The sequence below is a fragment of the Tauraco erythrolophus genome, chromosome 17, assembly GCF_009769465.1.
Source record: "Tauraco erythrolophus isolate bTauEry1 chromosome 17, bTauEry1.pri, whole genome shotgun sequence".
Lineage (NCBI taxonomy): Eukaryota > Metazoa > Chordata > Aves > Musophagiformes > Musophagidae > Tauraco > Tauraco erythrolophus.
Window position 1 is genome coordinate 13,743,471 of NC_141481.1, and position 22,690 is coordinate 13,766,160.

Consider the following 22,690-nt stretch of genomic DNA (forward strand, 5'->3'; position numbering starts at 1 on the left):
AGATTTGGGAATCTATTGGGATTATTGAACGGAAAGGTCAGAGTTTGGGGCTTTTCCCTGCTCTGCTTGGGTGAATTCGGGGGGGGGGGATTTTCATCCTCAGGGTTAGAAACGCCCCGCTTTATCATCTGGGTTACTCAAAGAACATAAGAAGGTATGTGATACCCGACTCCCTCTCCCCAACCCCGGACCTGGCATTTACTCAAAAACTACTGCTGTTAATTGTTTTTCTTCACTAGGAAATTCCCGCAGACTATTTTCTGTCGGCAAAACGTACCCCGTGCCCGGGGTCTGCTGCTCGGCCGGCCTCACCCACCACCCGACGGCAGTCGGTGCCCGTGCTCAGCGCCCGAATTTGATTTAGCAAAACCCCACTGGCTGCACATCCCAGGGGCCAAGTGGCTTCCAAAGCTTTTGTTGTGGGTGGCAGAGCCGTCGTCCCCACGTACGCACACGCACCCACCCACCCACCCAGCACGGTCACGGTTAATATAGATTAGCAAGATTTATATGGAAGAATATTTAATCTGGTCAGGGAGGGGAGAGGGGTCATCTGTGGGTTTATTTCTTAAATATTTCTCTCTACTCCAGAAAGGTCCGTTTCTCGCCAGAAAACGTCTGATATAAATTAGAACAAAGTGAGGAGGTTGCTGGTGGGGTGGCCACGAGCATCCCTGGACCACGGCAGCCACGAGCATCCCTGGACCGCGGTCCTGGCTCTGCGCGCCGCCGGGCAGGTGGGTCCTGGTGCAGTAGTGTGCCCCACGGACGGCTCAGTCCCACCCGAAGTCCTGCCCTGTCATCTGATAAAACTTCATGTTGAAGGGTCTGTAAAACTCCCGCAGGCGCTGGACCACCTGCACGTCGATTTTGGGGTGCGGCCGTCCCTTGGATTTTCCCAGGCAGCGGGGCTTGCTGCTGCCCTCCGGCTTCTTCAGGCACGGAAAGCCCTTGGTCTCATTAAAATAGAAATGTTTGTCCGTCACCACCCTCTTGAGACCCAGAAAGTCCTGGACACGGCCCATCTCCCCGGCCGGGTCGCTGACGAGCCTCTCCCCGCTGACGAAGAGGAATTTGGAGAGGGGGAAGTACTGCAGCCAGTTGTCCAGGTGCTTGGCGTAGATCCCGATCCTCACCGCGCTCCAGCTCGTGTCGATCAGTCCCGTGCTGACGTTTTTGAAGGCCAGGGCCTGGAAGCTGGGGATGGCGGGGTTTTTGGAGAGCGTCTGCGTGTAGTCCGAGATGGCGCGGGTGACGGGGTTGCGCACCACCACGATCAGCTTCGTGTCCCGAGACATGTTGTAGATGCGTCGCGGAGCCTCCTTGGTGACGAAGTAGCTGGGGGTCTTCTCCATCGTGATCTGCCCCTCCAGCGTCCGTGGCATCAGGCTCCTGGGGAGAAACAGGGACACGGTCAGGGCTCGAGGCACGGCCACTCTGACCTGATGGCACAACTGGGATGAGTGGGAGCCAAGTCCCAAACCCCGGCCAGAAATGCCCAGGGGCTCCCCAACCACTACCGCCTTTCTCCTCCTGCCAGCCAGGGACTCTGCCTTGTCACATCCCACCAGTCACCTCCTCACCTTCAAAGCCTTCCTAGGAGTCCCCTGCCCCTCACCTCGTCTCAGCCTCCCCTTCGTTCCCCCCAGGGTCTGTCCCCGGGAAGGGACTCCCTGTTGCTCTGCCCCACTGGCAGCACCATCCAGAGAGCACTTGCAGGTTGTCAGTCCCCCTCGGAGGTCCCCCACGACCCCCTCCCAGCCCTGGAAACCCATCCTGATCCCTTCTCCTCCACCCAAGGGAGTTTGGGCAGTGGTGACCAACATCTCGACACACATGTTTTGAGCCAGGGCTGGTTTCCATCCCAGCCTCCAGACCGGTTACGCATCCTGGATGTGCCAAGTGCCGCAAAGGGTTGTAAAAAGGGGGAAGAGGAAAATCTCATCACGAGGGTGTGCACCCAGGGGGGTAAACCCAGGGGGTGGCTGGGGATGCAGATGCCCACCAAGGCTCCAGCTCTGCCTTCAGCCAACCCAGCAGCTAAGGCCAAAAAAATACTGTTTCCTTTTTTTTTTTAAAAAAAAAGGCAGAAAGCCTCTGGGGCTCAGCCATTGTGCTGTGTAAAATTCACTGCCCTGATTGTTCCCTTGTGTGCTTTAATGAGGCATTAATTGCCGGAGAAATTACCCAGGCATGTCACCCCATGGGCAGAGGAGAGCCAGGGGCTGCAGAACCGCTCCCCCCTGCCACCAGCACAGGCACCTGCCCCAGAGCCCCCCGCATCCCCCAGAGCCCCCAACGTCCCCTCTGTCCTGGTGAAGAGGGGATTGGTTTCCCCAATGGCAGAGCCCCCCGAGCTGAGACCGTGGGGCCAGCCAGGAGGCAGCTGTGGGGTCCCTGCGGGCACAGCCCCCCGACACGCAATGCCAGCCCAAGCTGACAGTGCAGATGTGCCAGGGGACCCGCAGCTCTTGCTGCGTCCCAGCCGCATCCCACCAGCTCACTCCCACAGCACCCACCGACGGACCCCGCATGGACGCAGAGACAGAGCGCGCCCTTCCTGGGGCTCATCTGGGAAGGAAATGGCTTCCTGCCCTCCGTGCTGGCACAAACCACGGTCCCCATTCCCTCCGTTGTGCTCGGGGTACATGCACGGTCCCCGTCCCCAGCCATGTAAAACAGAGGAGTCTCTTGCTGAAAGCTCTGGGCTGGGAATTCATCCTGCTCAGAGCACAGCAGCATCCTGCTCCGGTGCCAGGGCTCAGCCCTGCTGCCCACCCGGCCGGGTCTGTGCCAAGCAGGAGGCTGCTTTCCTGCAGGGAGGGGACACGAGGCTTTCAGAGGTTTGCTTAAGACTTTGGGAAATGACCAAACCACTTCAATAGTTCTTCTGAAATAAAACCTCCGCGTCTGTGCACACAGAAATGCACATACGCAGAATGAGCATGTCCTTTCCTCCCACCTAGGATTTTTCTTTGCAGATGGCAAAGCACTTAACCCAACAGGCAAATGCTGGTTTACAACGGGAAACTGAGGCACCAAGTGATGACAGGGCTTGTGTAGGAGCTGCCGTGTAGATGCCAACGTTCACCCAGCCAACAAACAGCCACCATCCTGACACAAAATCACTTGTCTGGGTCAGCAAACACATGGGGATCCAGCCCGAGCGGCTCCACACCCAGAGGCATCCCAGGACGAGCTCCAGGGATCAGGCAATCTCTTGGAAAAAGTACAGATACTCGAACATTAACTGTGACAAGGGGTAAAACAAAGCAAAAAAACCCAAGTCTTAACCAAGATGTTTCACTTAACCAAAAGACAAGAGTTGGAACCGGACAGACTGTTTCCCACAAGGATTTTCCATTTTGCTTCAACGTGGAAGAATTGTGGGTTAAAAACTCGAGGTGTTTTAAAACAAATTTTAAAATCCCTGGGGCTGCTGCACCCTGTGTCCCCTGGGGCTCGCTGGAAAGGAGAGGAGCTTCCCGGGCCTGTCTCCTATGCCTCTGCTTCCTCGGCCAGGCAGGGGCAGGTTTTTTAACATTGCCTGTCTGGGGCCAAGGCGACCCAGCAAGGGCAGGGAGAGCTCAGACGCCTGGCACAGAGAGCCCTGCCCAGGGAGCCTGGCCCGGGCAGCCCTGCGGGAACGCTGGCAGAGCCAGAGGATGAGGATGGAGCTTCCCACCAGGCTGCAGCTGGGTCCTGCAGCAGGGCTGGCTCTTGGCAGCAGCACTTTGGGACAAGACGGGGTGTTTCAGGGATCCCCATCCCACTGCTCAAAGCGGTGGCACTGGAGGGTTGTGCCCAGCAGGGGAGCAGGGTCCCCATAGCAGCCAGGGCTGTGCTGCAGGAAAGCCAGGGCTCTGCCCAGCAGCATCTGTTCCTTATGTAATGGGAAAAGGCTTGAGGTTTGGGTTTTTTGGTTTTTTTTTTTTGCTTTTTTTTCCCCTGGACGTAGGAAAGAACACTTTATTAAAAGCATTTGCGAGCAATGCTGGGCCCTGCACAACTCCCTCCCCCCACACAAGAGGCAAAAGCCACTTGTGGCTTTCCTCCCCCCACCTTTTCTATTTTTTTTCTGGACAGTGCCAGCATTTTCAGAGCCAATTCTCGTCCCCGGCGTCACCACCCGGCAGCCTGGACCTCCATTTGGCACCAGCGGTGCCCAGGCAGGCGGGTGCCCTTTGGAGGTACCTGAATCCCGGGGCATCCACGGGCGGTTTCCCCAACCTTTTCAGCATCTTTCTCCCCCCCGCCCCGAGCCACGCTGGCCAAGTACGTTTAACTTTAATACGTCCAGAAACCCACTGTCGGGTTTGCCAGGTGGCTTCACGCAGCTTCTCCGAGCAACTTGAGGCATTTCTGCTGCTCTGTGGCACTTCCACGGATGCCACTGGGATTCCTGCGCAGCAAACCGGCTCCTTCCTCATCTGCTCACACACCCCAAACCCTCTCTGAGCGAAAGCACGGGCTAAAGACCTAAATCAGTCCCTCTCCTCCACGGGCAATAAAATGTTTATTATTAATGACGTGATCCGGGGAGCCCACGTTAAACCGAAATCCTGCTTTTCTCAGCCTGTGCTCCACAAACTGGCAGCGACGTGTCCCGAGCTCAGGAATTCACAGTTGTGCTCAGCTTTTGTAAAACACGGCGGTTTGGGATCGCTGCAAACCATCGTGGCATTCCCAGGGACGTAAAGTGGAGAGGAGACCCATGCACTGCCCCTACAGCGCGGCCACGAAGAACGACGTGAGTCCGGATGCCCCAGCAAAGGTTTTGCTAAAATGTTCTAATTAAAGCCATTTACCCTCTCCTCTTCCTTTCTGCAGAGGGACAGCGAGGGCCAGGCTGAGCCCCACGGTGCTGAGGCTGTCCCTAAGGGGTCTGGGGACCCCACACCCAGCAGTACCAGCACCTTCCCCGCACTCATCCTGCTGACCAAGAGCTTCTCAGCACACAAGAACGGCACCAACTTTAATTAAAGCCAACTGCACCATCCTAGGCTTAATTAAAATAGAATTTTTAATAAAAGCCCACATTGGGGCAGGGATTCCCAACTCTGCTTGCACAGGTGCCGCCGGAGCACCCGTGGGCTGAGATAGGGTGCAGACACCTTCCCCACAACCCAGCACAGCCCCATACTCAGTCCCCCTGCAGCAGGAACAGCAGTGGGGCAGCGATGTCCCACACAAACCCCCCAGGCTGGTCCATCAGAGCCATAAGCTCTGCAAGCCAGCGCTTACATGGACCCTGGGACAGGCTCCAACGCACCTACAGCTTTGTTTCCGATGGGAACAAAAGGTGCACGACCCACCGTGGGCTCTAAACCCTCGATCCTGCACTTGGTTAGGGCAGAGCCAGCGGCCACAGGGGTCAGGGTGCTGGCGGAGGAGCTGGGTCCCAACAGCATCCTGGGACCGCATCGGCAACGGCAGCCTCCCAGCAGTTAATCGTGCAACAACCTCCTCTTCCTCAGCAGCTCTATCGCTCTCAACTACTTGCAAGATAATTATGCTATTTCACATTTTCATTAACTCCCTAATACTTTCCCCTAAATTACCCCAGTTAATTATTGATAACCCCTGTCTCCCTCCAGGTCTGGCTTAAACTGGCAAAGAGCAGACAGGGCTTCAGTTATGCTCCGCTTTAACGGAAGCATTGGAAACTTTAATTAAATTTACAGTTAATTCTTATGGACCTTAAGAAAACGCCTCGGGAATGCTATGCATCACTTACAAATAGGAGACACTGCTAAAAGGGAGAACCTCAGCAGCCTCAGATGGAATTGGTATTTCCAAAGGAGACCATGTGCCCAGGAGGAGAAATAAAACTCTTTTACCCTTCTACTAAGCTGATAAATTAGATAATAAAACAACTGGCATTTGAGAAGCATCAGAAATGGGATTTCCCATGTAGAAATGTCCAACATCTGAAGCTGTTAACACTTAAGGAAAACAGCAAAATCATGGAGCAGGATAGAAAAATGCCACCGTCTACTTCAGAGCCTCCCAGAAGCCGTTTCACTCATCATTTCGCCACGTTTTCCTTTCCACCCACTCCAGTGACCCATCCTCATCCTCCTCTTGCCCTCCAAGCTGGGTACCCGGTTGCTCGGAGGCTGTGTGATCGCTGCCGTCCCGCCTCGCACCCGGCACGGGACGAGTTATCGGTCACCGTGGGCTGAGCCGACACCGACAAGCTCATATCTGCAACATCCCCTAATTGCTCTCCGAAAAAGTGCATTTCCAAGGGCTGCTGGGCCTCTCCAGAACGTTCCCTCTATTACAGTCAATGGGAAATTGCAGATTACGGCTGTGCTCCCGGAGGGCCTTCGTTTAGATTAATTACCTCCTCTGTTGAGGGAGCAAGGTGCAATAACTTACAGCCCTGATAAAAATGCAGAAAGCTGCATTAAAGACAGATTAACAGCCAGAGCAGGCAGGTAATCAAGGCAGACTTCAAAAACCTGGACCGACATAACTTTCCAGGGTTAATTGGTTCATGATTCCTCGACTCCGGGATGATTTTGTTGCAGACGAAGAAGTCCTCCCAGTACTGAGCTCACATGGTGGTTTTGGGGTGAAAACCTGAAAACCCCAGGTAGTATCCTGTGCTGGGAGCATGTATGGAGGCTCTGAAACCCTGGATAAACCACAGGCACAGGTGATGGGTGCCATCAGATCAGGGCTTGCAGGTTCTGTGCTATCACCAAAAGTGGAAGTGAAAAGGTGTGCGGGGGGGGGGGGGGGGGGGGGGGGAAAGTCCCTCTCCATTATTATTAAAAAACTGGAGTGCTGACAAAAAAAAGCCCCCGACAAAAGCAAGTGAAAGGCAAAGGGATTTCTGCCGGAGGGGACACGGTTGAGAGCTTTCTGCGAGGCCAAAGTGACTCTTTCAAGGCGATGAGATGGGCGATGGGATGACGTGGGGGACAAAACCGGCCCGGATAGCCTGAGCTTGGCACCGAGGGCGGCTCCGCTCGCCCACCCTGAGCCACCCCTCTCTGGGCAGGGGGCACCCAGAGGCGTCCAGTCGAAGTTCCAGGGGACCCCCTCTCTCAAAAGCAGGGTGAGAGGCTGCCCCGGACGGGGCTCAATGCGGGACAGAACCTCTTTTGTGTAAATGTAAAACAGTTTGGAACCAGGAGAGGGGGGACAAGGCTTGGGACAGATTTATCCTCTCCCAAGCAGACACCCGGTACCACCCGGATCTGCATATGAATCGCCCCAACGGGCTTATCTCACCCGCGGGACAAGGCTGCCTTTGTGGCCCCACAGCAGCTATGAAGTTGTTAAACTGGAACCAGTTTCCGTAGACTTGAAGATACCGACCTCTTGCTTCAAGGCAGCTAAAATAGCAGCACCTTTGCTGGGCAAGAGAAAAGCAGCGAGGGGGATAGGGTGTCGGGAGGGACAGACCCAGCCTTGTGTCCCTGCTCCTGGCTCTGCCAAGGAGACCCCCCCATTCCCTAAAGCAGGGTGGGGGGCACGCGCAGGCAGCCGTGCTCTCCCCCCACCCCAATATCCCCCATCACCTCCTCTTCCTGGAGGAAGCACCAGGGCATCTGTTGAACCTCAGCGCGAGGCAGGGGAGGCTGAACTCGCCCCGGCAAGCCGCTCGGGAGCAAATTAGGCCATGTTCCTTTTTATTCCTAATTACTGTGATCTCCCCCCTCTCCTTCCCTGCTGCCCCTTCGGAGGAGGCAGCAGGTCCTGCCAGCACCTCCCCAGCAGGCAGAGCCCCCCGGGCACTCTCCATCCCAGCCCTGCCTCCATTATTTTTGATTCTTTCACCGATTCAAAAATGTGCAAATGAGGCCACGGCTTCCCAATCAGGCCTGGCCAGGAGCTAATTGGCTTTAAGCAAGGAAACCTGAATACGCTAATGATGGCAGTAACAAGGCTGTGATGCGCCTGGAAGGGGAGCCAAGCCCTCGGCTCAACGATCGCTGACTCTGAGACACGTCAATTAACAACAAGGAAGATAATTTATTAATGCTCCTTCGCACCCCTCTGCCCTTTGCTCCTAATTACGGTTTGCTACATGAAACATCGCGGGGGTTTGCCTGGTCTCGCTCCCAGCTGGAGCATCCCTGAGCATCTCTGAGCATCTCCTCCTGCCCCCTGAGCAGCCTCGTGCCGGGCCCATGGCCCAGGACCCCAGCCCAGGATCCCGACTGGAGGGGCTCTGGCCAACGCAGAGCACCCCAGAGCTCTCCCACCCGCAGCCCCCGGGGGATGGGGTCCCTGGGCTGGGGTTCCGCCAGGCCAGGCTGCGGGAGAGGCTCAGGGGAGAAGGGAGATGCAAGGGGCTGGGTGGTGCCCCTGGCCAGGGCTGCTCCTCGTGGGGTCCAAGCCTCCACAGACCCTTCCCAAGGGGGTCCCTCCCCGGCTGCTTCGTCCCATGAAGGGCACGGGCTGCGGAGCTGGAGAGAAGCAGCAGTGGGGTCTGTTGGGGGGCTCCAGGAAGGGCCAGGAGCCTGGGAGTTTTGCATTTGGTTTTCCAACCTATTTAGCATCAAGATCCAGGGATTCGGAGCACGGAAAGGGGAGAAGCCCATTAGCATTTCTAATGGAGTGGCTGCTTTGGCAAGTCACCCGACACCCAGTTATTAAACCTGATAAGAACTGGGGCCGTTGGGGAAACCATGGCTGCTTTGTCCCTCTAGCCAAACCTCTGTGCACCCCAAGCCCCCAGCCCTGCAGGAAGGCAAGAAAAAGGCCATTCTCCCCCCACCCCAACACCGCGGGGTGGCTGCAGCCCCCCACACCAGCTCCGGTGCCCCCCCAGACCCAGCTCCGCTCCCCTCCCCTCCGCCGCCTGGCATTTGCATCGTGGTCGTGCTGGTGTTTATGGCTGGGGGTTGCAATTATGGGCAGCTCGAGGCCCCGAAGGTTTTTTTTTCTTTGCATGGTTATTCCAGCGGGGTCGTTGAGGCCAAAGGGCTCCCAGTAAATGCACATAACGGCATACGATTACGAAGAGCAGAAACCAGAGTTAATAAGGGCACAGCTCCTTCCTCGCTCGGGAGAGACAGCGCTGGAGGAAGAGGCTGCTCAGCCTCCATCAGCATCCACGGGATTCAGAGATGCCCTTCTCCAGTAGGGTACATGGAGTCCCCCCAAAAATGCAGAGCAGCCAAACTCCCCGTTGGCGTCTGCAGGGACCTGTCACAGCCCGCACCGCTCAGGTCCCCCCCGTGCTCTCGCTGAAGGTGATGCCCCCCGGCCGAGGCACAAAGCCACGGGTGCCCTGGGACCCCTCCTCGCCTGGCACCCCACCGTCCACGGGGATATCTGGTAGCTCCAGAGCTCAGGCAGAGTCAGAGCGACAGCAGGACGGTGCCGCCGCAGCCCTCGGCTGCAGGAGGGGGACCTGAAGCAACACCAGGAGCAATATTTCCCTTGCAACAAGCAAAGATGTATTTCCAACAACCATGAAGTGAAAAAGCAGCTGACCACAGTGCTTGGGTTAAAACAGGCGAGAAACAGAATAGCTGCACGAATCCCCCAAAACCCTGTGGAAAGCGTGGGCTGCCACGTGCCCAGCCTCGGCGGGATGCTGGGCTGGGGCTGGCGGAGGCGCGGGCAGGGCTGCAGCGGGCACACGCAGCCCTCTCCATCCCTCCGGAATGAAACGCCGTCCGCACGGCAGCAATTAGAAATCCTCTCCGCGTTGCCCGTGTCCCTCGGACTCCCCGGGGGCACGGGGACAGCCTGTGGCAGGTGTCTTGCCTGTGACCCGGGTCAATCGAGGGCTCTGATCTCCAAATGACCCTTCCCAGCAGTGCCCGCGTACCCGCGCGCAGACAGCTTGCAGATGAAGGAGCAACAGACTGGAGATGATTTATTCAGGAATTAAAGGTTCAGTACCCCTTTTAAAGGCTGCGCCTCGGCACTGTCAGCCTTCATTGCACACAATTAAAGGGGTTAGCTGCCCCGGCCCCCGACCGCCCTCCGCCCTTCCAGGGGAATGAAATCAAACAAAACCAACCCCCCCGCGCGCCCCCGCCGAGCCCCGGGCCGGTCGCTCCAGCGCATGGCTGGGGCACTGCAGAAGGACTTGCAGACTCGTTGCACAAGTGGCCCTGAGCTCCAGCCTGGGAAGCTGCTTGGGCTCCTGCTGGGGACCAGCTCAGCTCTGCCCGGCACGGGGGGGACGCAGACGCTCGGGTTTTGTCCCCGCTCGGGGGGTCGGGGTCTCTGCTGGGCTCGTGGCACAGGTGGCCCCAGTGCCATCCTTGCAAAGCCCGTTCCCGCAGCCAGGGCTTGGCAAGATGCTCCCGGAGCCCTGGGCTGGGGAGGGTTTGTGCCTCCTCCCGTTTATGTCTCCGGAGCAAGATGCAGCCCCCGCAGCAGGATCCGACCCCCCTCGGCCAGCTCAGCACCTCCAGGCTCCGAGCAGGGAAGGTGCTGGTCGCGTGTAAGCTCCCACCAGCACGATTCAAATCGCAGAGGCTTGAATTTCCCTCTCACACCGAGGGGAGATAAGGATAAAATTTGGCATCATCTGGATTATTTTTTTTCCATTCTAAATTGTGAGACCCGAGGTGGGGCTTTGGCTGCGGCGAGGGGGGGCGGGGGGGGAGCATTGCTCGCAGGCGTGAGCAGCAGGAATTCAATGAAAAGCTTCCTTCCTCTTAGAAAAGAAAAGGAAGGAATCTGCTGGCAGCGGCTGCTGCTGATAATCTCTTTCCAAGGCAGTAAATTTTCCTGCAGCTACCCCGGGAAAGTAATCCGGCAGATTATTACACCTTTCAGCAGAATCAGCCTTTTAAATACGCTCTCCCCTCGCCGTGCATCTTGTGTTTTACGACCTGACTTGCTGTCTGAGCACAGGGAAACACAAATTATGCTCCTCTGCAACCAGAGCACAGGCACCGGTGACAAATTTTATACCTCTGGTAACTGGGATCCTTGGGCGCTGCAATAAATAAGGAAAAATTCGCTCTTAAAGCTGCACCGCATCGCTGGGGAGGGGAAGGGACCCCCGTCCGCTGCTCTGGGCGAGCACCCCGCTAACAGGCAACTGCAACGCTGGGCTGAGGAGGCACATGATGCTCAAATGGGCATAACACAATTAACATATATTTAAATGCTTCTAATGGGCAGCTATTTTTACAGACCAGTTGTCACCAGTCCGAGCGCTCCGTGCTGCCTGCACGGTTCTGGTGGGTTGTTCAGATGCAAAATTTATTGCTGTTGAAAAAAAAGAGAAAAAAATTCCCTGAGATCACTATAAGTATGTCTCAGGTCTTTGTTTTCAACTACAAATAAAAAATACACATATTGGTTTTCATTAAATTATCCTCTTGCAGCAACGGGCTGATCGTTCCCCGTTTCCTACCCAGACCGAGGAGAGCACAGGAAGGACATAAAAAGCCCACAAACATCTCGTTTTTTTCAGGTTTAAAGTTACATGGCCGGCAGGAATGGGAATTCTTCCACTTCCCAAAGCTCGAGCAGGCAAAGGGAAAGCAACTCTAGTTAAAAAGCAGTTCCCAAGAGACAAATGAGAAGCACAAGGACATCAAGGTCTCTCAGGTCACTGCGTTGAGCGGTGCAACACCCATCCCTACGACTGCTCCACCACTCCACCTCACCCCACGCAGCCCAACGATGGCCAGATCCTGTCTGGATGCTCCAGGGTTGGAAAAGCCATATCCCCACCGTGCCCTGAGCACCGCAGCCGTGCTCACCGCGCAGCTCCGTGGGCGCAGGGGTTTCCCCGGGCATCCTCCGTGACGCACGAGCGCGTTTTCCCCGCTCCGAGCATCTCCGAGCCCACGGGCAGACGGTGGTTTTCTCTCCCACGGCTTAACCCCACGCATGGCACAGCAGCGTCTGCTGCTTTTGGGAGGGGACATAAAAAAAAAAAGTTATCTGTAATTTGGCAGTTGCCTGCAGGGCATCGGGCTGCCGCACGCCAGCACCCGGCACGCTGAGAAGCCACGAATTTGAGGCAAAATCCTCCAATATTTCAAGTGCATCCATCCCCTCGCTGCCACGCAGTGCCACGTCCCGGGGGACAGTGGCTGCAGGCGGTCCCAGCCCACCAGCAATGCCAGCCTGAGCCACAAGCTCTTAACTAATTAGTTCAGACTAATTAGCTAGGGTGCAGTGCGGGTGGCAGGTGCCCTCCGCAGTGATGGGTCCCTGGGATCCCTCCCTGCCTCAATCCCAGGGTGCAGGTGAGGGGCACCCCCGGGAGCTGGTAGGAGCCCCAGCCCGGACACCCCGCTCCCAGTCCCACTGCAGGTGTAGGAGCAGCGGGAGCCCGTGCGAGGGAGGAAGAAAGGAGGGACCCACACATGTCTGCCAGAGTGAGACCTTCCCGCCGGCCGGCGAGCTGGCAGCTGCTTTGATTTGATTAGCAGATGCTGACGAGGCAGCGAGACAAGTCCCCAGAGCCATGAATAATTTCAGTGTATTTGTGTTTATTTGATCTCAGGATGGGGCTGGCCCCCGCCACCTCGCCCAGTCCCGGCCCAGACCCTCGCAGAGCGATGAGGAAGGGGCTGCTGGGCTCTCCAGATGGCCGTGCCAGGGCCACCACCGGCCAGGGTGGCTGTCCCCCTCTGGCTCATGCTCCACGGAGGAGAGAGCCCTTTGCCGTGCTCTTCTCCATCCCCCATCCTGCCAGGCTCAGGGGGTAAGGAAGGGACACCCCACCAGCTTTTAGGGCAGAGAAGAGATCCCCCCCAGCCCCACGACTTTTCACATAACTCACACCAACATTTTCAAGTCTTTTTAACCCTTCCTCTTCTTTTAAAAGGACAAAAATGGGAACTTTGTACTTTCGCTGGACCAGAGCTGGGATCAGAAGCCATGTGCCAGGGCCACCGGGTCCTGCTGGCATACCAAAGGTCAGATGCTCATTAGAAAGCAATTAATACATTTTAGAGTAACAAACTGGCTGTAAACCCCCACAATCCAACACAGATAAACCCACTAGACGTACCCAAACACCACACCAGGTACGAAGTCTCCTTCGTGAATGAGGTGGGTTGGGTGGAAATGAGAGCTGGCCCAGGCTCCAAACTGGACAGCCAGGGGAAAAAGCTGCCAGCAGAAGGGATGAGCAAAAACTCCCTCCCTGGGGTGCCCATAGCAGCTCCTCTGCCCCAACACCGTAGTGCACACAGACCCAGCCAGGGCTGGAGAGAGGGGATGTTGCTCACCAGCCTGGGCTGCAGCTCCAAGGATGCCATTGCATCTTCCACAGCCAGGAGGAAATGGCCCACCTTTTGTAGGCAGGGTCTAAACCTTAGTTAATTAATTAATTACATTCAGTTAATACATTCAGTTCCAATCAATTCAAGCCAGCTGAGTAATAATAATTGGATGCCACAAGGGGGTCTGAGCCCAGGGGGAGAGCTGAGGGTCCTCTCGCAGCTCCTCTCAGGGTGGCTTTGGGAGAAGGTGACCCAGGACCACAGTCCCTATTTTGAACCAAGCAAATTCAACAAAAGCAATTTTGATGTAATTCTGCCCACAGCGCCTTCCACAGCCAGTTTAAAATTGCACCAGTTGGACGTGATGACTTAGAAATCAAAGATGCTCTGAGAAGGCGAGAGCCCAACCTCTGCCCTCAGAGTCACACCTCTCCCATCACTGTGCGTCAATTCAGCACGTGGCACGTTCCCCGACTGCATTTTGTGGAATCTTCTGCAAAAATGCTTTCCCAGCCCGGCTCTCTCCTGCTGAACAAGCTCCGGGTCCTGCGCGAAGCCTCAGCTCCAAACTAACCACGAGTCGCTCTGAAACGCATCCAGAAGTGCCTCATTCCTACCTAAGAAAACACAAATCGCTCATGAACTGGAGCCAGGTCCGAGGTCGGCAACGAAGCCGTGGGGATCCAGCAGCACAGATTCCAGTGCCAGTTTGAAGCTCTCTCGGCCGGATCTGCAGAGGTATTTGGGAACCTAACGCTCGCCGAAATCACCGGTGACTGTGAGCCTCGACCCCCTGCGAACGGGACACCCCGCTCCTCCGAAGGAGAACCGAGCTGGTGCCTCGCTCTGCCCCGGCTCCCCGGACCCTCCATCCCTGCCCGCTGCCGGGAGCATCCCCCCGTGCTGCCCTTACACAGGGACCCCCCGCCCCGCAGCATCAAACCCCTCCACTGCCGGACACCCATCGCCAGCAGCAGCCACCAGCACCGGGGGCTGAGCAGGATGGTGCCCAGGGCTGCCCACAGCGAGAGGGGATGGGAGTGGGGACAGGAGCCAGCAGTGCCAACCCTGCCCTCGCTGCGTGGTGCTGGACCAGCCCAGCTCCGCTCGGAGCGAGCAGCACCTTTGACAAAGAGCCCAAAGCCATGCGTGAGCTGTAGGGTTTGGCCCGAGGGAGGAAAAGCACCATATTGGTGCAATTACCTGAGTTTAGACAAACCTCCGCGGGTGCCTGGGCCGGGTTCAAGAGGCGGCAGATGAGCAGCATCATCTGCAGCATCAGCTCTTGGCTGGCATGGGGACCCTCCACGGGGGTGCTGAGGGCTGGGGGCAGGGAGCAGATGTCCCCGGGAGCTGCTGCAGGTGTGGGGCAGGAGAGGGCTGGCAGCGACGCCGCAGCTGCGTGCGGGCAGGAGGGGTGGAAATGTGCTGAGGCAGCAGTGCTGCGATGGCAGACCCCGGTCCCCAGCCGCGGGCAGGATGCGGCCGTTGCCGTCTCGCCAGCACCGCTGTAATGCCTTCGACAGCTCAAGTGGGCGATCGCCGGGCTGCTGCCTGCCCGGCCCTGGCAGGAGGCACGGCTGCACACTGCCTGCATGCTGCCCGATGGCCCGGAGCAGGCAGCAGCTCTGCAGAGCAGCAGGTTACCCCCAGGTCAACCCATCCGAAGGCAACGGTTACCCCCAACCCCTTGAGACAGCTGGAGCCAGGGCTGCCCAGCCCTCCTCCTCCTCCTCCTCATTGCCTTCCCCAGCCAAGCAGGGCGAGGGAGCCATAACCACATCCAAAAAGAAGAGAGGTTTTGCCCTTTGGCTGGAGAGCAAAGGCCAGAGGGTGCCCAAAAGTCGCCGGGTAAGAGCAAACCATCCCCTTGCCTCCCCTTCCCCGGAGCAGAGGTTGTGCCAGCGTCCATCAGCCCAGAGCACTGCGTCCCCCCGGCTTGTGCAGCCCCGCTGCAGTTTGCACCCTCCCTCCGTGGCTTTGGGGGGTCAACAGGGGGAAACTTCAACTTAAAACCCCCTTGGAAGGGTCTCTGTCTCTGCCCTGGCCGGTGTCCCTGCAGAGCAGCTCCGGGCTCCCTGCGAAGCACAGGCTACGTGTGCTGCAGCTCCTGCCAGCTCCAGGCTGGAGGAGCCCGTCCTGCTGCCCTCCCGCCTCCACCAACGCCAAAAAACCAGGAACACACTTTGTTTGGTGTTTGTCTCGGGCCGAATGCTGTCATGCTGCTCTTGTTGGGATGGAAAATCCATCCAGTTTTCCACAGAAACTAAAAAGATTCAAGATTCCCCATCTGTGTCAAATTTGTAATACAGCCTCGGGGAAGATGGGAAACAAATTTGGCTCTTTTTTTTTTTTTTTTTTTTTTTGCTGTCAGAAAAAGCCCCATTTCCTGGCGGAGAGCAGAGCTGAGCTTTGCCCCGGAGCGTGACGTGAGCCACCACCACGGGCACAGCCCGACCTGCTCCGTGCCATCCCGTCCCATGGCATCTGCCGAAACACTGGCAGGAGCTGGGCAAAGGAAACTGGGAGAGGAGCCCTGATGCCCAACTCGCAGCCCCGGAGTGGCTGCCAAATGGTTCTTCTCCCTGACAACCCGCTCGGCCACTTCCATGCGTGTGCAGGATTTTCCTCCCCGATCCGGAGCCCATCACACGGGAGCTAATAACTGTTTCCTCCCCAGATAAGGGAGAAGCCTCAGAAATCCAGCCAAGCCCAGACAGCAAGGTTTTGGGATGCTGGGGATGCTGCTGGGAGCCCAGCGGGACAGCAGCCCGACCCCCCCTTCCCCTCGCACCGCGGTTCAGCTGGTCCCCAGGCGAAGGAAATCCCCCACCGAGGAGGGAGACGTGGGTGGATTACGCACTTTGCTGCAAAAAAATTTAAAAAAAAATAAAAAAAAAAGCTGTTTCTCCAGCTCTAGAGAAAGGGGCTGCGGAGACATCGGGAAGGCTCAGAGGATCCGGGGGTTTCTCCAGCCCTGTGCCCAGCCGGTGGCAGGACCCAGCTCCCCATGGCCTGTGCTGGATGAGCCCCAGGTGCCCGGGTGGGGATGGAGGGGCTCCATCCGCAGCCCGGCACATTTGGATCTCTCGCCCCAGTGTCAGTGCTCCTTCCCTCCCTTCCTCCCTCCAGCAGGAACAACTGGGAATTCTCTAACAAAACATTTCTTCACTGGAAAAGCATGGGTTTGTGGCAACTGGGGCTGTTTGTGGGAAAGGACTGGATTTGGATTATTTTTAGCCTGGCTTCCTAAGGAAATGTGGCTTAAGCAATCACACGGTCTGTCTGCCCATCTTCCCCCAGCCACGTCTGATCCCACCGGCCGATTCCAGCTGGATTCGATGGAGGACAAGGATCAAAAGTAGGAAGTTTGCACATTTCCACGAAGAGCTGCAGCCGAGTGGCGGCTGGGACCCAACCGCTGCCCTGGCTCAGGGCAAGGCACAGCCCAAAACCCAGCGGCCCCGTCCACGCCAGCTTCGCCGGGCTTCAGGCTCCCCAGGTGCCCATCAGTGCCAGGGAGTCTGGGCAGCCAGCGCTGCGGAGGAAGGAGAAATATGCTCCTCGCAACTAAAATTAATTTGTGCTCGCAGCAGGACAGTCCTCCCTGGAGCCAGGGGCCGGATTCTGCCAGGTCTTGGGCATCGATTAGTAACAGCAGCCAGGTCAGACACCCCCGGGGTCACAGTCCTGACCTGGCAGAGAAGCTGCAGCAAAGAAAGGGCATTTCTGCAAAACCCCCAGCTCGGGGCTTTGCAAAGAGGAATTCAAAGGCCACGTAATTTGCTCCCAAGTTACTACGTGCCATCGTAGATACTCAAGACAGACTCAAGCCCCCAGAAGCTGGCGGCCAGCAGAGCGCAGAGGCTGAAGCGCGCAGGCTGGCAGAGGCAGAAAGCTGCTCCTTGTTCAGCCCTCGTAGCCTGTGGAGGAGGGCAGGAAATGTTGTGCCACCTTTTCCACTGAGGCAGCGACGATAATATGTACTTAATTTAATTTGGGCTGTTCCCAGTCATCAACTTTTACGTGCTTCCAGGAAGCGATAATGTTGATTTTCATTTCTGTGCTTGAAGATTGGGAAGTCAACAACCAGCCAAGGCGGTGCTCAATGAGAGCTGTGCCAGCTGTGCCAGTACGCTGCCATCTCCACAGCTCGCAGCCAGACCCCCTGGCACTGCCCAGCCCTGGCTGGCAGCAGAACGAGGGGCACCCAGACCTTCAGACCCTCTCCTGGCTCCAGCAAACAGCGCAACGCCTCCAGCAGCAAGCGTGGTCCAGATCAGGGTTGGGCATCAAAGACAGCAGAGCTGCTCTCCCAGACCTGCCGGGAAGCGCGTGCCATCATGCTGGTGTTGGCGAGGTGGCAGGACCAAACAAGCACCAGCTCTGGCTCACTCCGTAGCGATGCTCCGGGCTCCACGGGCTGCCCCTGTAAAGCCAGCCGGGACCCTGCCTCGCTCTTACAAGAGCAGCAGCTCCTTGGGAGCCCAAGACCACCACGTCTCTGCTGAGACCACCAAGGTGGGGCAGGAGGAAACGCCTGTCTGCCCTCAAGCCACATCCCACTGGAGCCTCGGGCAGCTCCGGCCGCCGCTCCGCCAAAAGCCACCGGTCCCCAAGCGCCACTGCCGCTCATCGTCCCCGGGCGTCGATTTCGGACAAGAAGCCGAGGCAGCCCCGCAGATGTGGAGCTCTCTCATGTCTTGTAACGTGGGTGGGCTCATACTGAGGCTGCCTGTGGGGATTCTCTGGTGTCTAATAACGTGGCTGTGCTCCAGAGGCAGCCCCTCCTCGGAGGGCATCTCTCCAGGACAGGACTGGAGGGGCACGGGCACTAACGGGGTGTCCTGTGCCTCCCCCCTCCCTGCCCTCAGCTATTTACTCACAGCCTGTAGGTTTTGCCCCTAACTTTATCAGCAGTAAAATGTCTCCATGTGTGCCAGAGCAGCCTGGCAGAGCAGGGACGGAGCGAGGCACCACGAGAGACTTGCATGGTGCCTGGCTTTGGTGGCAGCGGCACCGCGGGATGGGCACGTTCTGTCACCGGAGGCACAGGGTCGGAGGGTGCAGGCACATGGACGCAGGCTCAGCGGGCTCCCAGCACACCTCATCTGCCAGCCCACAGCCTGTTTTAGGGGACAGGTTCCCACATCCAAGGTGGCATCCAAGACCAATGTGGAGCTGAAGGTGCCAGGCTGCAGTGGCACAGACCAGGGCTGCCTGGACTGACGCTTGCCCCCCTGGGCTGCAGCCAGGAATGAACAGTAACTCCCAGGAGAGGCAAGAACCCAACTCATTTTTTTAACCCAGCTCATTTTTTTAACTCAGCTCGTTTTTCTCCTGCAGCACCAGCAGCAGACAGGCTGGTGGCCACCACAGCCACCTCTGGCACCGACCTGCAGGCCAACTGCTGCAGCACAAAACTCCCCTGGTGCAAAGGGAGTCAGACCCGGCTGCGATACGTGGGCCAACCACACCACCTGGTACCCCAGAGTCATTAAAAAGCAAGAACCGTGTTCCCATGGGCTCCTCGCTATCCCAGAGCCCAGCATGGGACCACATGGACATTCACCAACCCACTCACACAGCACTAGGAACGGTTGGGTGTACCTGGGTGAGAAGGAAAGCAGTAATTCCACCAGCCAGGAGCTTGAACCTATTCTTCATCTCCTACAGCATCACCGCATTAGCATCCTTCACCAGACACTTTGGTACCCGGGTGATGATGGATGGGTGGAGGGATGATGGATGGGAACACGCAGCCAGACGGACAGATCGATCCCCACAGCCCTGGCAGCTGCTCCCGGTGACCCAGCACGAGGCGAGGGCTGGGGATCGCAGCGGAGGTTCGGGTGGCACGCTGGGGCTCTGCAGGACCCGGGGGGCTGAGCCCACACCAGGGCACGTAACCGGGCTGTGTTTAAAGGACTGGTGACATCCTTTAACTGGTGACATCAAGGACCGGGACCCTCCGCAGCCATCTCCACAACCGGGACCGGCTCCCAGAGCAGCACGGAGGCCAGATGCTGGAGCCCAACGTTACACCAGCCAGGGACGAGGCGACGATCCCCCAGCTCCGGCAGGATCACCCACTTAGCAGGGACCCGGGGAGCTGGCATTCCCAGCAGCCATGCCGCCAGAGAGCGGGCAGGACTCTGGCATGGTCTGCACGGCGCTGGGAGGTGTGGGGGAAGCTCCAAAGCCCCCAGCCCCCGGGGGCCGCAGGACCACAGTTTTCTCTTTCTTCCCCTTTTTGAATGCAACAGCGGAAAAATCCGGGGCCGTTTGGAGCGCACGAGGGGGTGGGAGGCCAAGAGGCGTTCCCCCCACGGCACGTTCAGCCGCCCGGCTGGCATGCCTGGCAGCTCCAGCCGCTCTGGAAAAGCAGGGAGGACACTGGGGGCTTGTTCGCTGCTAGACTCACATGGGGTGGGACGTTACAAGGTGACAGGAGCATTTCTCAGAGCCCCCCACACCCCCTGACTCAACCTCTGGGGGTGCCATCACAGCCCCCTCCCACCCACGGGACGTCTTCCTCTGGCATCCTGGTCCTCATCTCCGCAGCTGGCGATGCAGAGAAGGCACCAACTGGGCTGAACCCCCCTGGTCCTGGCTCTGCACCCAGGGACAGCTGCAATGGGAAAAAGAAAAGCAAAATAAAGCAAAGGGTGGAGGGAGATTGGCGCTGGCGGGGGGGCGGGATGGCACTGAGCATCGTCTGCCTGCGCCCTCCCTGCCCGGTGCCCTCCCTGCCCACTCGGGTGCTCTACAGGCCAAGGGGATGTCTGGGGTGCTGACAGCGATGCTGTGCTTATCCAGGCTCACGCCGCTTGCTAAACTCATCCCTTCCACTCCTCGACACCACAACTCAAATTTTCTTGGGGCTGTTCAGCCTGGAGAAGAGAAGGCTCCGGGGAGACCTTCCAGCACCTCCCAGTACCTAAAGGGGCTACAGGAAAGCTGGAGAGGGGTTTTGGACAAGGGCGTGTAGTGACAGGACACGGGATGATGGCTTCAAACTGAAAGAGGGGAGGTTTAGACTGGATATAAGGATGGATGGATGGACAGGTGGAAAGACGGAAGGTAGCCCAGAAAGCACTGGTTGTTCCCACTTCGGAGAGAAGTGACCACAGGAATGGTCTGTCCTGGAATTTGGGGGTCCTGCTGCGCCCGGGGCTGGTGCCAGGCAGGGAACACCCGCTGCCCCCCTGCCGGGGACGCCAAGCACAGCACGTGGGGACACGCCAGGGCCAGGCTGAATTCTGCTTTTGGATGGCCTTTAATGTTGGGGGAAAAAAAAAATAATTCTGACAAGTCATCTTAGAGAAAATGGATTTTTCTCCCTGCGCGTCAGCAGGTTTAAAGTAAAAAACACAAACCAAAACAAAAACTTCTTTAGGCATTTCAGAATAATTTTTCCTAGTTATTGTGAAGATTTAGATGAGAAAACGTGTTGGGTAAAATATTCAATTCCCCACAGCCCGGAGAGCCTCATCAAAAATCCATTTGAAGTATTACTCTCAAATCCCTCATGGCAATGGGATATTTTAAGGTCAGTTAAACTTATTATTCACTCAAGATTTTCTTTCAGGTCCCTGCATATTTCAAACAGATTTTCCCCCATCTCTAGCCTAACTATGTTACAAAAAGCCCTTTCCTTTTTTTTTTTTTTTTGAAAAGAAGAAAAAAACAGTTGTCAAAAAGAAAAGATACTAATCAGAAACAGCTTCTGAAGTCTTAAAATCCGCTACAGTTTGTACTTGTTACCAAAAAACACTGATGCTATCTCCAGATCTCTAAATCCCTTGACTTTTAAAACACTGAATGGAGCTGTGCTTGGAAAAGAAGAAGTAACACAAATTTGTTTTTTCTTATTTGCAATTCCATTTCCTCGAAACAGGGTATATACACAGGTTCTTTTTTTTTTTCCTCCCTTCCATTGTGCAAGGAAAGAAAGCAACTTCAAAAAGTGCAACCTGCATTATTTTTGGATTATTTAGGATTTTCAACTTAACGTAACTGCAATTTCTGCTCCTACCATTCCTTTTCCCTCTGAGGATGTTTTTTTTTTTTTTTGAATAAATAAAGATCATTCAGAGAACAGAATTTTTTGATTTCTGAAGTGTCCTCACCTTAGAGAGAAGCCCAACAGCTCTTCTCATAGCACACAAAACCCAAGAGGGGTCAGCTCCCAAGGCAATGGAACCTGGGCAGGAGTCAGCAGGATCCATCCCTGGAGAGACCACCCAACAACCCTGAATGCAATTTGTCTGGTGCAAAATAACGAATATTTTAGAGAAAATAGAACCATATCTATTTTTACAACCATCCACAGAGAAACTTTGCAGCCAGTTATGAGGTTCTGAAGTAGCAAAAAGATCAGCTTTTCCCCCCAAAAAAGGCTGTCCTGGTTCTGCTCAAAACCTCCCCAGTTTTGAAACACCAACACTGACCAAAGTCAAGATTCCACTTGGAAGATGGTCGCTTTCTTTGTGTTTAAAAAAAAGTGCAAACTCCTGCTTTGAAGAAAATCTGACTTTTGACCACAAGAAACCAAAGCTTGACTTCCCCACAACGTGCAAAGGACTTTTATTTGTGTCTTCCCAAAGAAAGGAGCTTTTCTGGAGAGGAGGTGAATTGTCAACACAAAGTGGCTTCTCCAGTTACCAGGGACCCTCAGAAAAGTGTGATTTGGGGTCATTTGCAAAGCCAGCCCCACTCCTGCCCAATCCCAAACTCCCACGTCTGGGCAGCTGGCTGGTGGTCACGGCAGAGCACAACTCCTCAATGGTGCAAACATCTCCTCTCCTGCTCTGGCCAGCAATATTGCACAGTCAGCATTTTCCATCTTATTTTGGCACTCCCAGATCTTCTTGGAAACTCGGGCAGCAAATCAGCTGCTAACCTCATAAGAGGTTGAACATGGGGATGGACCAGCAGACGCAGGTTCCTGCCTGCTCCAGCCTGGCCCCTGTCCTTACACCACCACTCTGATCGTGCCCTGAGCCTGCAGCAACCCCACTCCATCCACCTCCTGCACCAATTCGTTCTGCTGCGTTCACCTCCCCTAACAAAGACCAGATAGTTGGCCATGGAGATGTAGCATGGGGAAGATCAATACACCTGAAGAAAGCTTGGGCTGGGAGGGTCCCCAGGGTCTCCGAGTCTTTCCCAGGTTCCAGGGAGGACAGTGCTGCAATGGGCAATCACCTGAAAACCATCCTGAAGACCCATCCCTAGGAGCATTTCAAGCACCTTCATCCTCAAAGCCCTTCAAACACATCCTCCCTCCTCCCTTGCCCCACGTAATGCAGGAGGAGGGTGGCACCTCGTAGGAACCGCATTCCAAATTCTCTCCCAGGAAGGACAACGGTTTCAACACAGTTGGAGCTCAGCTTCTCTGCTGAGTTACGTGGTTTGGTAGGAGCCAGAGGAGAGCTGGAGCAAACCAGACCTCGCTCTGCCCGAGTTCAGGGGCTGGAACAGCGTGTGCTTGTCCCACGGATCTACTCATG

At 56.4% G+C, this 22,690-nt stretch overlaps 1 protein-coding gene across 1 annotated transcript in view; it reads right to left on the reverse strand.

The window, feature by feature from the left end:
* Positions 1 to 773: 773 nt before the first annotated feature.
* The window catches only part of HS3ST6 (heparan sulfate-glucosamine 3-sulfotransferase 6), a 35,725-nt gene continuing 13,808 nt past the window's right edge, over positions 774 to 22,690 (reverse strand). The window contains exon 2 of the mRNA XM_086622197.1: positions 774 to 1,392. Coding sequence (XP_086478323.1) covers positions 774 to 1,392 — 619 coding nt within the window. The remainder of the gene's footprint in view (positions 1,393 to 22,690) is intronic.